Source organism: Erinaceus europaeus, chromosome 8 (genome assembly GCF_950295315.1).
Source record: "Erinaceus europaeus chromosome 8, mEriEur2.1, whole genome shotgun sequence".
Classification (NCBI taxonomy): Eukaryota; Metazoa; Chordata; class Mammalia; order Eulipotyphla; family Erinaceidae; genus Erinaceus; species Erinaceus europaeus.
This window is the reverse complement of record NC_080169.1, coordinates 7,667,882-7,683,567: the sequence shown is the minus strand read 5'-3', so window position 1 is coordinate 7,683,567 and position 15,686 is coordinate 7,667,882. Positions and strand designations below refer to the sequence as shown.

General features: G+C 41.3%; 1 protein-coding gene across 3 annotated transcripts in view; it reads right to left on the bottom strand.

Moving 5' to 3' along the window:
• AOAH (acyloxyacyl hydrolase) overlaps window positions 1–15,686 on the bottom strand; it is a 231,926-nt gene that overhangs the window by 101,927 nt on the left and 114,313 nt on the right. For all 3 annotated transcript variants that reach the window (XM_060195860.1, XM_060195862.1, XM_060195861.1), the window contains exons 8-12: window positions 13,640–13,700; window positions 12,554–12,624; window positions 11,506–11,554; window positions 8,134–8,182; window positions 4,221–4,315 (exon numbers count right to left, since the gene is read on the bottom strand). In XM_060195860.1, coding sequence (XP_060051843.1) covers window positions 4,221–4,315; window positions 8,134–8,182; window positions 11,506–11,554; window positions 12,554–12,624; window positions 13,640–13,700 — 325 coding nt within the window. The remainder of the gene's footprint in view (window positions 1–4,220; window positions 4,316–8,133; window positions 8,183–11,505; window positions 11,555–12,553; window positions 12,625–13,639; window positions 13,701–15,686) is intronic.

The window sequence follows — 15,686 nt, the reverse complement described above, 5'->3', positions numbered from 1 at the left end:
TATACATGCACAAACTATTGTATTTACTGTCGAATGTATAACATTAATTCTCCAGTAAAAAAAATTAAAAAAAAAAACAGTACACTGTCCAGGTTAACTATTTTGCCAGCCTCAACCTTAAACTGGATTTTTAAAAAGAAGCATGGAGAAGGGGAGATAGCATAGTGGTTATGCAAAAGAATTTTATGCCTGAGGCTCTGACGCCCCAGCTTCAATCTCCTGGGCTACCATAAGCCAGAGTTGAGCAATGCTCTGGTAAAAAAATAATGATAATATAAAATGGAGCATGATCCATATTATTGAAAAATAAACAAGAATCAGTTTAATATCTGGTCGTGAATGAATGGCTTCATAGATAATGATTTATCCACTGAGAAGGATAGGAGGCATTATTCAATGAGTATAAAGAGCATAAAGACTACGTAGTAATGTGGGGAAATGATTATGATTAGTTCTGAAGCTAAGACTTCCCAACTGCAAACTAGTTTTTTTGCATATACACTATGAGTGCACATGTACAAATGTGTGCATTGTTCAGCAGAGGCAAAGTGGAAAAATACTGACAATTAAGATCAAGCAAAAGTGATTACAAGTGATTATTATTACTATTTGTTGCCACTAGAGTGTTATTGCTGAAACTTTTGGCCTACACAATTGCACTATTATCAGCATATGTACATATTGCCTCCAGGGTTATCGCTGGGGCTCAGTGCCTGCACCACAATGCCACTGCTCCTGGTGGCCATCTTTGCCATTTTGTTGTTGTTTGTTGCTGGATAGGACAGAGAGAAATTGAGAGAAGAGGGGAAGATAGAGAGGGAGAGAGAAAGATACCTACAGACCTGCTTCACCACTTGTGAAGTGACTCCCCACCCCATGTGGGTGGGGAACTGGGTGCTCGAACCGGGATCCTTTCACCAGTCCCTGCACTTCATGCTATGTGCACTTAACCTGGTATGCCACCGCCCAGGCCCCTCAGTATACATATTTTACAGAGAGTAAGAGACAGAGAAAAGAAGGCATATGAAGACGTATAAAGCACTACTCCACTATTCATGAAGCTTCTCCTCAGCAGGTGTGTGCTGGTGACTTGAACCCGGGCCCTCAAATATAGTAACAGGTGTGTTTTAGCGGGTGAGTCATCTTACTTCTGATTTTCTGTTCTGACCTCTCAGAATTGCTTCTCATATTGGCTTTGTATTTTCTTCTTCTTCAGTAAGAGGAATATTAAAATAATATTTCAAAACTAATCTGTTACTCCAACATATTAAAAATGATTCTCTCTGGGTGGTAGTATAATGAGGATTTTTCAACAGTTTCTTAATCATTTCTGTATTTATTTTTCACCATTTAATATTTAACTTTTATAATTAGATAAAGCCAATACAACAACTATTCACTGTCTTCCTCTCCTGCACTGGGCAAGTACCTTCCCACTGTGGCCATGCTTCTGTTTTCTGTTTTGATGGACAGGTTGATACTGGAAATGATGTAGCCAGTAGCCTTACAGAGAGAGGGCTTTGTACTTTTCAGCACCTCTGCCACGAGAACAGCATAGTGCTTCTGAGAAAAATGAGGGGTACTGGGAGCCGGTCGGTAGCGCAGCGGGGTTAAGTGCACGTGGTGCAAAATGCAAGGACCGGTGGAAGGATCCCGGTTCGAGTCCCCGGCTCCCCACTTGCAGGGGAGTCGCTTCACAGGTGGTGAAGCAGGTCTACAGGTATCTATCTTTCTCTCCCCCTGTCTTCTCCTCCTCTCTCCATTTCTCTCTGTCCTATGCAACAACAACATCAATATTAACTACAACAATAAAACAACAAGCGGAACAAAAGCGAATAAATAAATAAATATTTAAATATTTTTTAAAAAGAGGGGTACTTTGGGCAGTCCTGGACCCAGTCTTCAGCTAGAATCCCAAACGAGCAAAATCCAGATTCTCTGCCCACATCATGAAAAGAAATAATGGCAACTAAAGTGGCTGAGGTTGGTGGGCGGTTGGTAAGACACTGCCTTAACAGTAACTTGGCCTTAAAGTCTTATTTTCTTTTTTCTCTTGCTATTTCCACCAGGGTTATTGCTAGGGTTTGGGGCCACTATTCCCAGCAGCCTTTGTTTTCTTTATTTTTCTCTCTCTCTCATTCTAATTTTTTATTAGAAGGACAGAGAGAAATTGAGATGGAAGGGGGAGTATCACTCAGCCCCTGTTGCCACTCTTTTAATTTTTATTTTAAAATGCCACATTTTTAATAGAACAAGACTTGATGGCAGGTGACTTGCTAAAGCAACATGCTTTTATGTGAGAATGCTTTACCTGTTAAAACCTGTATTATTAGCTCCCTCCCCTGCCTCCCCCAGAGTGCTGCAGAGGATGTTCCACTGTTTTCTGAAATTTTATGTTGACTGAAAAGTCTGATGTCAACAAGATTTTTTCCTCCTATGATATATATATATATATGACCTAGCTATTTGTTAGGTGGAATGATGGTGACACAGTTCTTCATATTTGGAATAATAAGGAATGGTATGATACAGAGAAGAGAGAGTTTCTTTTTTAATTTGGTCTGGAGGTCTGTGGGAGTTTTGTATTCAAGATAAGGATTTCTTCAATTTCAGAAAATTATATTCTATTAGTTGTGGTGGCTACTTCCTGTATGCTTTATGTACCTTTTGGGAGGAGTGTGGGAGCTTCCTATTTAATCTTTAAGGACTTGCCTCTAGTTTGAGTTCTGGAATTTCCCCAGCTGGTCAACAGGTTTGTTCAATTTTTTTTTTTGCCTCCAGGGTTATTGCTAGGACTCAGTGTCTGCACCATGAATCCACTGCTCCTGGAGGCCATTCCCCCCCCCCCCCGTTGCCCTTGTTGTTGTAGCCTTGTGGTGGTTATTATTGTTGTTGATGTTGTTTGCTGTTGGATAGGACAGAGAGAAATGGGGAGAGGAGGGGAAGACAGAGAGGAGGAGAGAAAGACAGACACCTGTAGACCTGCCTCACTGCCTGTGAAGCGACTGTCCTGCAGGTGGGGAGCCGGAGGCTCGAACCGGGATCCTTACACTGCTCCTTGCGCTTTGTGCCACGTGCGCTTAACCCGCTGTGCTACCACCCGACCCCCTCAATTTTTTTTAAAGTTTATTTATTTATATTAATAGGAGACAGATAGGTTGGGGATAGGTAGGGGAGAATCCAGAGAACTGCTCTAGAATACACAGGGCTTGGGACTGAACTTGAGACTTCATACCCACAAGTGCAAACACTAGGTCAACATCTTGGCTCTCTTCCCTCTGGGGAAGGCTCGTCCACCTTGTCACGTCAGTATTGCTTGTGCACCTGTATGCTGGGAGAATCACTATCTCACATAAAAAGTGATTGTCTATGATTTCAGATTCTTTTTCATGGATATAGTCTCCTCTCAAGTCGTTCTTGAGAATGAGGATTTAACATTTTACAAAATGTCACTCTCTTCTCTCTAGCACACTTTGTGTTTCAAAATAGAATTCTGGGGATCATAGCTGAGTTTTACATATCCAGATGTGCCCCTGCTTGTTCATCCTTTCAAAGAGAGCTTTATGTGTTCAGTTTGAGGACTTGGAAGAGGTTTAATCAGAACTCATCTGTCTGATTTCTTTAGTCTGAGAAGGGGTAGAGAAAGAGTTTTAATTCTTTTTGTTTGTTCTTGAAGTATTTTAAAATTTATTTTAATGAGAGAAAGATACAGAAATACAGAGATATACAGAGAGAAAGACCAGAATATGCTCAGCTCTCGTTGATGGTGGTGCAGGGGACTGAACCAGGGACTTCAGAGTCTCAGGCATGAGAGCCTTTTGCATAACCACTATGCTCTCTCCCCAGCCCAAATTTTTAAGTTTTCTAGCTTAATTAATTTGAATCCGAATTTCAGTTTTGTGAACCACACCCAGAGGTGTGGCTACATGGCAAGGTTTTCTCCTTGTGCCAAATCCCCTTTTCCACTGGCCAGAGGCACTGTCTTCTTTCCAGACAGAGAGGATGACCCTTGTTATGAGTCTGTCGAGGCAACATCTTCACATTTCTTATCATGGTGATAGAAATTAAATGCACTGGCTGTGGATGTGCCTTTTATGGTCGATTTTGCTGAGCAGGGAAATTTGCACCTGTTTAGACTTGGCATCACTTTTAGGGAGAGCAAGAGAGAAACAAACACAAAGGCCAGCACATCCGGGATGCTGACTGCCAAAATTACTTACCAAAGACATCTGCGAAGCTGTGATCCATTTGGGAGAGATGTGAAAATGAGCCCCAGCTGAGTCTCCCAGCAAAATAATTCCCTTGGGCTTTGAACCTAGGAGGCACAATTCATTTCTATTATTTATGCATGCCTGTAGTTCGGAACCTCCAGATTGGGTAGTTATGAGAGCAGATACCCTGGTGTGTATTCTGTGCACAAAGCATCATAATGGTGATGTATTGGCACAGTTTTCAGGTTGGAGAGTGAGTGGGGTATAGCCTTTAGGAGCTGAATGAGATTTCTAGGCCATCAGAACTGTGAGCTAAGTTGTACAGGTGCAGGTGTGTTTTCTGGCTCAGCATAACACACACTACTGGGAGAGAGCCTGAGTGAATGACAGATGATTAGGTGAATCAAAATGTTATCCAAACTCAGAAATATGCCCTAAATGTTGCTTTTGGAAATTGTTTTCTTGGAAAACACACCAATTTCTGCTACAAATCACTTTAAGAATTAATGAACTGGGGGCCAGGCAGTGGCGCACCTGGTTGAGTGCACACGTTACAATGTGCACACGTTACAATGTTCAAGACCCCGGTCCCCTGCAGTGGGGGAAGCTTCAGGAGTGGTGAAGCAGGGCTGCAGGGGTCTCTCTGCCTCTTTCCCTCTCTATCTCCTCCTGACCTCTCATTTTCTCTCTGTCTCTACCCAATAAATAATAAATATGTAAATATAAAAATTTAGAAAGGAATGAACTAAAGGGACAATTTTGATTTTTTTAAAAATTTTTTTATATTTATTTTATTTATTTATTCCCTTTTGTTGCCCTTGTTGTTTTATTGTTGTAGTTATTATTGTTGTTGTCATTGTTGGATAGGACAGAGAGAAATGGAGAGAGGAGGGGACGACAGAGAGGAGGAGAGAAAGAGAGAGACCTGCAGACCTGCTTCACCGCCTGTGAAGCGACTCCCCTGCAGGTGGGGAGCCGGGGTTCGAACCGGGATCCTTATGCGGGTCCTTGTGCTTTGCGCCACATGCGCTTAACCCGCTGCGCTACAGCCCGACTCCCCACAATTTTGATTTTTTAAAAATATTATATAGCTTTTAAAATTCTCCATCTCCATACATTCAAAAGCGCTGAATGGATGATTCTGGTAGATTCATGGGCAGATGGCACTGTCGATGTCCTGTGCAACCCTGTATGCTTGGAGGTTAAGGGCTATTTAATCTCCCGACCCTTAACCCTGCTTGGGGGAGGGGTTCACCTCTTTACACTGATGTTTTCAGCTAGAAAGAGATAGAGGCTGACACCAAGACACAGCGAAAGAGGGAGATACTATAGGGTTGCATGGATACAAAGCAGGCACCCTGGGGCTGGGTGGTGGCACACCTGGTTGAACGCACACCTTACAATGTGCAAGGACCAGGGTTTGAGTCCCTGGTTCTCACCTACAGGGGGAAAGCTACTCGAATGCTGTATGTATCTCTCTGTCTCTCTCCCTCTCTATCTCCCCCTACCCTCTCGATTTCTGGCTGTCTCTATCTGATAAGTAAAGATAATAGGGAGTTGGGCGGTAGCACAGTGGGCTAAGCACACTGGCGCAAAACGCAAGGACCGGCATAAGGATCCCGGTTTGAGCCCCCAGCTCCCCATCTGCAGGGGAGTCACTTCACAGGTGGTGAAGCAGGTCTGCAGGTGCCTGTCTTTTCTCCCCCTCTCTGTCTTCCCCTCCTCTCTCCATTTCTCTCTGTCCTATCTAACAACAACAACATCAATAACAATAATAATAATAACTGCAACAACAATAAAAAATAAAAAACAAGGGCAACAAAAGGGAAACTGCATTAAAAAACTTTAAAAAGTAAAGATAATAAAAATTTTAAGAAAAACATTTTTTTTAAAAAAAGTAGGCACCTTTCCAAGTGAGCTATTTTGTCAATGAAGGAATACTTAATCTTATTCTGAAGCCTATCTATACTAATCCTTTCCCACAGATGTGCTCTTTCAAACCTCTTAAAATTTAGAAATACCAACTAACACCTCTTAGAGTCAGAAAAAAGGAAATCTCCGTTTCCCACCTTTAGATTCTCCAATCATCACAGAGCAGAGTCCAGCCTCCCACTAGTGGTTTTTCATTTTGGATCTCCAAGGCAGTTAGCACTTGGTCAGAAACATGAAGACTGCGAAGACACAGGGCATCTTGGAAGATACAGGCTTTGGGACATGGAGAATCTAACAGGCCTCCCACAATGACATCACATTGACTTCCCAGAGTCAGACCAGAATTACACTTAGATCAGAGTTTATTTGTTAACGAGCTGACTTAATCATTCATTCTTTTCTTCATCTAGTGTACATTTCTAACCCGCATAACTATGCATTAGATCTTTTTTTTCCCCTTTTGTTACCCTTGTTTTTTATTGTTGTTATAGTTATTATTGTTGTTGTTGTTGATGTTGTTGTTTTTTTGGATAGGACAGAGAGAAATGGAGAAAGGAGGGGAAGACTGAGAGGGGGAGAAAAAGACACCTACAGACCTGCTTCACTGCCTGTGAAGCCACTCCCTTGAAAGTGAGGAGCCGGGGGCTTGAACAGGGATTCTTACACGCTGGTCCTTGCACTTTGCACCATGTGTGCTTAACCCGCTGCGCTACAGCTCGACTCCCTCATTAGATCTTTCTTCAAAAAATAAATTTCTTAGTTTTTGTTTTTGTTTGTATTATCAGAGCACTGCTCAGCTCTGGTTTATGGTGGTGTGGGGGATTGAACCTGGGACTTTGGTACCTCAGGGATGAGTGTCTCTTTGTATAACCATTATGATCTCTCCCCTGCCCTACATTAGATCTTTAAAGTGAAAAAAAAAAGATTTTTCTAACATTTTTTTCTCTGTTCACTTAAAGACAATTAGGGTTTAAATCAACTGAGGGTAAGGACTGTATCCTGTCTGCCCATGTAAGTTGAGAGAGCCAAATTTAGTCCTTGATTCATATACATATATAGTAGGACTAAACATTCAGGAAAATATTATTTGAGTGATGAAGGAATGAAATTCTTCTAAATGTCAAAGGAAGTATTTTCTGAACATAAAGCAATGATACTCTCGTAAGGTCTGACCTGAGATGCCTCAGACAGCAGCAGGAATATGTAATGTGTGGGTAGCGGTAGCTTTCCCCAACAGCAGTGGCAGCCCTGGTACCTACAGCAGTTAGGTATTTATAACATAGGACTTTCACCCAGCTGATACGGGGACTCTGTCAGATGTCCCACCTTGGAATGTATTAAGGACATGAAGAAAATAAAAAGATTAGCCCTTCTACTTTTTTATTATGTTAGGGAAAGTGTAGGCTTGTCAGTTATTTTATTATCTATCCTGAAGCTTTTCATAACATTTTCATTAAAATTCCTAATCTGAAAAGCAAAAATGTCAGTTAAGCCAAGTGTTGCTTTTCCCAGATTCAGCTTCCTTTAAAAAAAAAAAAAACCTTATCAGGTATTAATTTTTTTTTTAAATCTTTTTATGACTGGATAGAGACAGCCAGAAATCAAAGAAGGAAAGGTGAGTGAGTGAGTGAGTGAGAGAGAAAGAGAGAGAGAGAGAGAGAGAGCTGCAACCCTGCTTCACCACTCGCAAAGCTTTCCCTCTGCAGGTGGGGACCAGGGGCTCGAACCCGGGTCTTTGTGCATTGTAATACGTGTGCTCAACCAGGTGTGCCCCCTTTATCAGGCTTTTATCTGATTTTTTATGAACACTAATGTGCTGAAGCAGGGCTGCAGGTGTCTCTCTGTCTCCCTCCTTCTCTGTCTCCCCCTCCCTCTTGATTTCTGGCTGTCTCTTTCTAATAAAGATAATAAGACAAAATAAAATCTTATAAGAATTTCACTCAGACTAGGAAAGGACAACCTGTTGTGATAAGACTTTAACAATTCATACCTTCACAGAATTTTTTCTCATATGGAATTCCATCTTTTGGATCAACACCCTTTAGAAGAAAAAAGATAGTATTAGTAATCTGCTTTCAAATTTCTGAGACACATAGACTAAATCCTTTCCAAATGACTTTAAAAGGGAGGGGGAAAATCAGCATCAAAAAACCCTTTCAGTTTCCTGAACACTTAATCCAGCATAGCCACACTCCATGAGAGCACAGCCTAGTGGGAGTCGGGCGGCAGCGCAGTGGGTTAAGCGCATGTGTTGCAAAGCGCAAGGACCAGCGTTAAGGATCCAGGTTCCAGTCCCCGGCTCCCCACCTGCAGGGGAGTCGCTTCACAGGCGGTGAAGCAGGTCTGCAGATGTCTGTGTTTCTCTCCCCCTCTCTGTCTTCCCCTCCTCTCTCCATTTCTCTCTGTCCTATCCAGCAACGACGACAACAAGAATAACTACAACAATAAAAACAATAAGGGCAACAAAAGGGAATGAATAAATAAATAAATATTTTTGAGAGAGAGAGAGAGAGAGAGAGAGAGAGCACAGCTTAAGGACTGTTGATTCCAGGACAGTGATTCTCAGCACAGTGATTCTGCATCCCACCCAGGGACATTTGGCAATGTCTGGAGACATTTTGGGTCATTCTAACTGGGGGACGGGCGCGGAGGGGTGTTGCTACTGGAATCCAGTGGGTAAAGGCCAGGGATGTTGCTCAATATTCTATGATTCACAGCACAGCGCCTTCAGCAAGTGTCAATAGACAGAGACTATGAAACCCAAAAGTGAGGCTGGTTATGTGAGTGGGACTGAGTTACCACAGCTGAGGGATCTTCCTGACTGCAACTGTCCATGAGTGGACTGACAGGTACTAGGCAGGTTCAGCGTCTGAATAGCTTTAAGAGAAACCTAGCTCTCTCTCCTCTCTTTCTCACTCTCTCTTACACACACACACACACACACACACACACACACACACACACACACACACACCACAGTTGGTTTTCTGACTGCTAAACTATGCTCTAGAGAGAACTGAAAATCCACCAGATATTAATACTATTTTTCTCCCTTCAGGGTTATCACTGGGCTTGGTACCAGCACTATGAATCCACTGCTCCTGGCAGCCCTCCCCCAATTTTATTGGATAAGGCAGAGAGAAAAAGAGAGAGGGGTGAGACAGAGAGAGAGAGAAAGAGAGAGAGAGAAAGACAGACACCTGTAGACCTGCTTCAATACTTGTGAAGCACCCCCACCCCGAGGTGGGCAGTTGGGGGCTTGAACCAGGATCCTTGTGCAGTCCTTGTGCTTAGTACTATGTGTGCCACCACTGACCTCCTAGTAGCATTCTAATAAAAAAGAAGTGCTTGGTGGTCAGAGACTTGTTAAAATGTATGTTCCCTCTCTGGGTCCTGGGGTCTCTCAGTTCACATTCAAATATTAAATGATGCTGAGAAATCTGTACAAAAATAAAGTTTAGGACTCTGGGACAGGCAGAAAAATAAAGTTTCAACTATATTTGGCTCAATAATTTCTAAACTTGATTGTAGAACTCTCTCTAAACATTCCAACTTCATAGTTAACAGTGGGGCGATGTGTATACTATTTGGGAAGTGTTGGATTTGGTGACTGTGAATCTCCTCTGAGTCCTATTCAGAGAGTCATTTTTCCTCTGTGGGAAAGAGATGTATCTTTCTACTGTTGATGATGATAATCTGAGTCTTGGATCTCTGAGCTCATGACTGATTTCCAGGTTCTGTTGGCCCACTGGATATGGACGGTGCACTATGTCAAAGTTAGGAGTGGGAGCACAGAACAAATGCAGTAGCTTCCTCCATCCTATAGGGCATCAAAGCTGGTGTTTATTAGAGCCAGAATTGCCTTGAGAGTTTGACACAGTACGGGGTGGAATGGGATAGAGTTTGTCCTTTCTCCGCACCCCAGAAGTTATGAACTCAGTGTACTGGGGAGAGGAAAGAACATATACAACCCTTCTTCTAGTCATCAAAGCAGATAAATGAGGCTACTATTTAGAGGCAGTTAGTCTTGAAGTTAGAAGCATTACACTTCAGGCTCCTTATTTGCATGACCCCTGAATATATGCATTCTGGGAGTAGAAGGGAGCCATGGGGACTCTAGACGGAGAGAAGCAGCTACGTGGTGCTTCAGAAATGCTTTCATGAGATGATTCATAGCAAAGCAACACTGTGTAACATACTGATATATTTTTCAAGATTTTAAAAGAAAGGGACATGGATTTAAAAACTCTATGGATTTATTAGAATTTCTTTTATTGTTCTGACGATTAACAATTGAATAATAGACATTTGATTTTACAATTTGGAATTATTTTCAAAAGATTTTTATTTATTAAGACAACTTAGGGAGAGGGAGAGAGGGAGAGAGAACCAGAGCATCACTCTGGCACATGAGAAACTGGAATCAAACTTGAGACTTTATGCTTCCAAGTTCAGTACCTTACTCACTGAGCCAATTCCTAAGCTTACAGTTTGGAATTCTTCATCACGAGGAAACTTCAAACAATAAAAGTTCAAGGTCTTACAAAATTTGTATCTATTGCTGTTGCTGTCCCCAGACAAATATTTGACTGTTTCCCTTTCCCCCTTCCCTTTATTGTCTCCAATACTCTAATTTATTATTCACAGAGAACTGAGGTGTCAACATTAGATGACTTGAGACGTGAGCTGTGAGGTCATCAAAGAGTGATTTCTACTCTGCCTGACTAGTTGTATGAAATTGAAAAAAAAATGCTGCAATGAAATAATGACAGCATATGATTTGCCCCAACAACAGCTGTTTGGGTTGCTTTACACTTTGCTAACACCGCTCTCCATTTAATTTCACACTCTCCAGAACAGGGATTCGATGTGGGTGACCTTAAGCAAGGCTTACAAGGATTGTGACAAAGAGACCTTTCACTCTCATTACATCATTGACAATCTTCATGTGTGATCAGAATTCTGTACTGCTTCCAAATAGCAGAAATAGGGTTGCTTTAGTCTATTATCTTTTTCCGTAGGTAAAACAAGGAGAGGGCTTTTAGGGAGAATAGGAACAGGGGGCCAGGTAGTGGCGCACCCAGCTAAGTGCAGGTAGTCCTATGCGGAAAAATCCACATAGGGGTCTGGGCTCAAGCACCCCGCATCTCACCTGGAGGGGAATCCCTTCACAAGCAGTGAAGGAGGTTTGTAGGTGTCTTATCTTTCTCTTCCCTTTTCTTTTCTTCCCCTCCTTCCTCAATTTCTCTCTGTCCTATCCAATAAAATGGAAACTGAGCCCCGTATAATCCTGGAGGCAAGGGGGAACAAAAGAAGGATAAGAACTGAGTGAATGGGGTTAAATTTGCATTGAGTTGCTTACCCAAATGCCATTACAGTTTGAATCCCGATGTATATCCCAGTTATCTGGCCTAAGAAGAAAACGTGAGCATTAGTCTTTCGGTGAATGCAGCACCCCGTCTTTCAGTGAATGTTAACTTCATAAATTAAAGAATATTCATTGTGGTACACCAAAGTCTCTACCAACACTTTTTGCTATTATCTTGATTTTTTTTTTTTAAAAAGATTGATTTATTTATTTGAGAGATTAAGTGAAGAGAGGACCTGATCACTTGTGTAAGGCGCTGCTGGAGTTTTCCTTAGGACAGGCAAAGTGCCACTCCAGTAAGACCAAGGTGGATTCCTGAGCAATTATTTGACTGTTCGGACACAAGAAAAGAAATGGAGACCAGATTTACTCATACGTGGCTATGTTCATGGACTTTATTGTGGTGGAACAGTGCTGATGGCAATGATGAGCAAGTCCCAAAGTCCACTTTATGGAGGTAGATGAGTTAATTAAAATTATGTACCTAAAATCCCAGACTTCTGGTTAATTTAACATTTCACTGCTGCAGTCACAACTAAAATGGAGGATGGCATAACCATTTGTTTCGAAGTAAAAGATGAGTTGCCCCAAATCTGCTATCTGTGCTCCCCTCCCTATAAAATCTACCTCACTTCTTGTGGGAGGGGTTAGTACTTCTGGACCCACGTCTGCATATAGAGTTCATTTATCCCAGGAGGCGGGATACGTGGCCATGAGAAATCTTTTATACTTGCTTGCTGCTAACTCTAGCCTGTAAACGCCACAAGAGGAAGTCAATTTCAATTTTTGTTTACCCCCAGCCCCAATATGAGGGAAAGTGCTTGGTGGTCAGTAGGTGCTCAGTGAGTATTTCTTGGGATAAGTTAATGAAGGGGTAATTTCTCTTTTTTTTTTTTTTCTCTACTGAACTTCTCTTCAATTGGGACATAGGACCTTTTGTTTCTGTAAACACACTCATCTAGGCTGGAAGAAAAAAAATTATGCATCCTGTCTCCTTTTTAGGTGGTCATTTTCAAAATCAGTGACCTGCAGAAACAGTTACCTTCTGCCTGGGTATGCCATCTTGTCGCTGTCATTACAGTCTCTTCCACGCCAGTGATAGCCTCGCAGAGTCTGAAATGAAAGAGCACAGAGAAGAGATTCAGCTCTGCCTTAAAGATATTCAAGATGGTCACTTGGAGCTGTTGGAAGGGTACTGACATTTGCAGCTTTAAATTCAAATCATCTGGTCGCTGGTAAAATTCAGACTAATATGTAAGATACGCTGTTGGACAGGCAGTGGCATGTGTGAATATGCATGTATGTGATTTGTGTGTGTGTGTATGTGTATGTGTGTGCTTATGGGTGTATCACGTGCATGGGTGTGAGTTTACATGTGTCTATATTCATATGTGAGTTAACTTGCGTGTATACATTAATGCACATATATGTGCCTGTGTGTATATGTATATTTCCATGACCAGCAACTCCCTTAACTTTCTCTATGAATCATAAGTCTTCTGAGATTCCAAAACTACAACTTTATTTGGTTAAGTAATTAATCTTTTTGCTGGATAATTAAAAAAAAATCTAGCCAAACTGGTAAATTATGTGAATTTTTAATATGTTAAAATTACCCAACTTGAAAAGGATCAAAAGTCAAGATGATGTCAAATAATATTTTTATTCCTCCTATTCCCAGGCACATCTGAAATCCTTCCAACTTTGGAGAGTTGGTGACATCTGTTACTTGTTTGTTTGCTTCCACAGAGAATGTCCTGGCATTTGACTGCTCTAAATCAAACACATGCACACAAGCATAAGTACATATACTTGTAAAATGTAAGCTAAACTAATTGTAAGGGTCTCCAAAATAATTCACAACACCTTTCAAGATCAATTTAATTTTCATGGAGAATTACATCTAGGAATGGTTTCAGGAGATAAAATCAACCAGGGCTTAAGATTCATTTTGATGATCCATCTATTATTAAGATGTTAAAAATTCCTTAAAGATCTTGAAAAGGTGTATTGTCAAATTAGTCACTCATTCAAATGGAATTCAACCGTGTCTCATTTTCAAGGAAAACATTTCATAGGAAATGATGCAATCTTTAGTAAACATCTAGTTACCCTTAACAATACTTACCGGGAAGATACTGTATTTGTCTGAATCTACGTCTTTGAATGGCATGGAATTTTCTATTGACCTAGAACAAAGAAAACAAAACCACTCAGTGATCTAAGAATTAAAAAAAAAGCTGTACCTGAGGAAACAAGTAAGATATCTTAAAGTATGTTGTGTTAACCTTTATGTGGCAGACATCCATTCTAAAAATAAAAGTAAGGTTCTAAATGTTCTATGTGGTACCAACCAAACATTGTCAATTCATGGTCTCCACCTAGCAGAACTATTTTCTTTCTGATTTTTAACTTGACCCAGACTGGGACTGTGGAGTAAGTGAAGTTTGAGAGAGCACGAAATATGGATGCTGAGATGTGCAAGAAAGAAAGAAACCGAATTTTTTTTGTTTGTTTGTTTAGTCAGTGAGCTCATCTCTCTATATATTGAATTTGTACCATCTGCACATTTTGTTATGAAAGTCTTATTTCATAACAAATATTTTAAGCTTTTAAATAACTTATTCTAATAAAGTTAAGGCATCCAGATGTCATTGTTTGGCAACTCCTAGTCCCATTCATAAGTTTGGGAAGTCAAGGATTCTTGATCCATGACCAAGTCAACTCCTGTCAAAGCCTTGGGCACCTTCCCCAAGTGAGCACTTTCCCTGTCCTGTCCTCGCTGCTAGACTTTCCCCAGCTTCTAAATGATAAACCTCACTTTTTCTCTCTGGGAAAATTCCTTAAGGGTTTGCAGAGCTGAACAATGCAGTAATATGATAATGTCAATCTTGGAGTATATTAAGAAAAACAAGATCCTTCATACAAATATATATATATAGCTTTTCCACTAGGCTTATCACTGGGGCTCAGTGCCTCTACCATTTCCAGTGGTCATTTTTTTCTTCCTTTCTTCCTTTCTCCCTTTCTTTCTTTCTTTCTTTCTTTCTCACTTTCTTTCCTTCCTTCCTTCCTCCTCAATAAATGTGAGAAACAGAGATGGGGAGAGATAGTAAGGAGAGAGAATTATAGCACTGCTTCACTGCTTGTGAAGCTTCCTTCCTGCAGGTAGGAACTGGAGACTTAAACCCTGGTTCTCACACATGGTAATGTGTTTTCTCTACCCGGTGAGCCACTACCCAACCCCATGATTATTATTTTTTCTTAATTTGAGCAGAATCCATTTCTCAGTATTTTGGATAGTCATAATTCAAATGACTGCAATCATAGCCAGGATGGACTCTACTTTGTAACTTGGAGTCTACCATATAAATTCTGGGATGGCGAGCCCACCAGAAAAGCAGAGTATAGGGACTCTTAGAGAGTGACATGCCCTGTGGCGGTAAGTAACGTCTTCCAGCACACATATTTGGTCTTGCACAGCTCCATTATTATTATTTTTAAAAATATTTTATTTATTTATTTTTTCCTTTTTGTTGCCCTTATTGTTTTTATCATTGCTGTGGTTATTATTATTGTTGTTATTGATGTCATTGTTGCCAGATAGGACAGAGAGAAATGGAGAGAGGAGGGGAACACAGAAACAGGGAGAGAAAGACAGACACTTGCAGACCTGCTTCACCGTTTGTGATGTGACCCTCCTGCAGGTGGGGAGCCGGGGGCTGGAACTGGGATCTTTGTGCGGGTCCTTGCGCTCTGCACCATGTGTGCTTAACCTGCTGTGCTACCGCCTGGCTCCTGTCCATTGAAGTTTCATTCTGTATTATCCTTTATGGATGAAGTTATCTCATCATTATTATTATTTAACATTTATTTATTTTGATAAGAGAGATACATAAAAAGACACACACACAGAGTGAGGGAGAGAGGGAGGGAGGGAGAGAGAGAGAGAGAGAGAGAGCAGAGTACTGTTCAGCTCTGGTTTATGGTGATGCTGGGGACTGCACCTGGAACCTCAGAGCCTCAGGCACGAACATCTTTCTGCATAACCATCATGCTATCTCTCCAGCCCTCATTATTATTTTTTTAGTTTTATTTTTGTTAATTGTTGTTTTATCCGGGCTGCCTTCACGGGCGGGTAACAGAGACAACCAGAGACACGCGGCTGGGCCGGG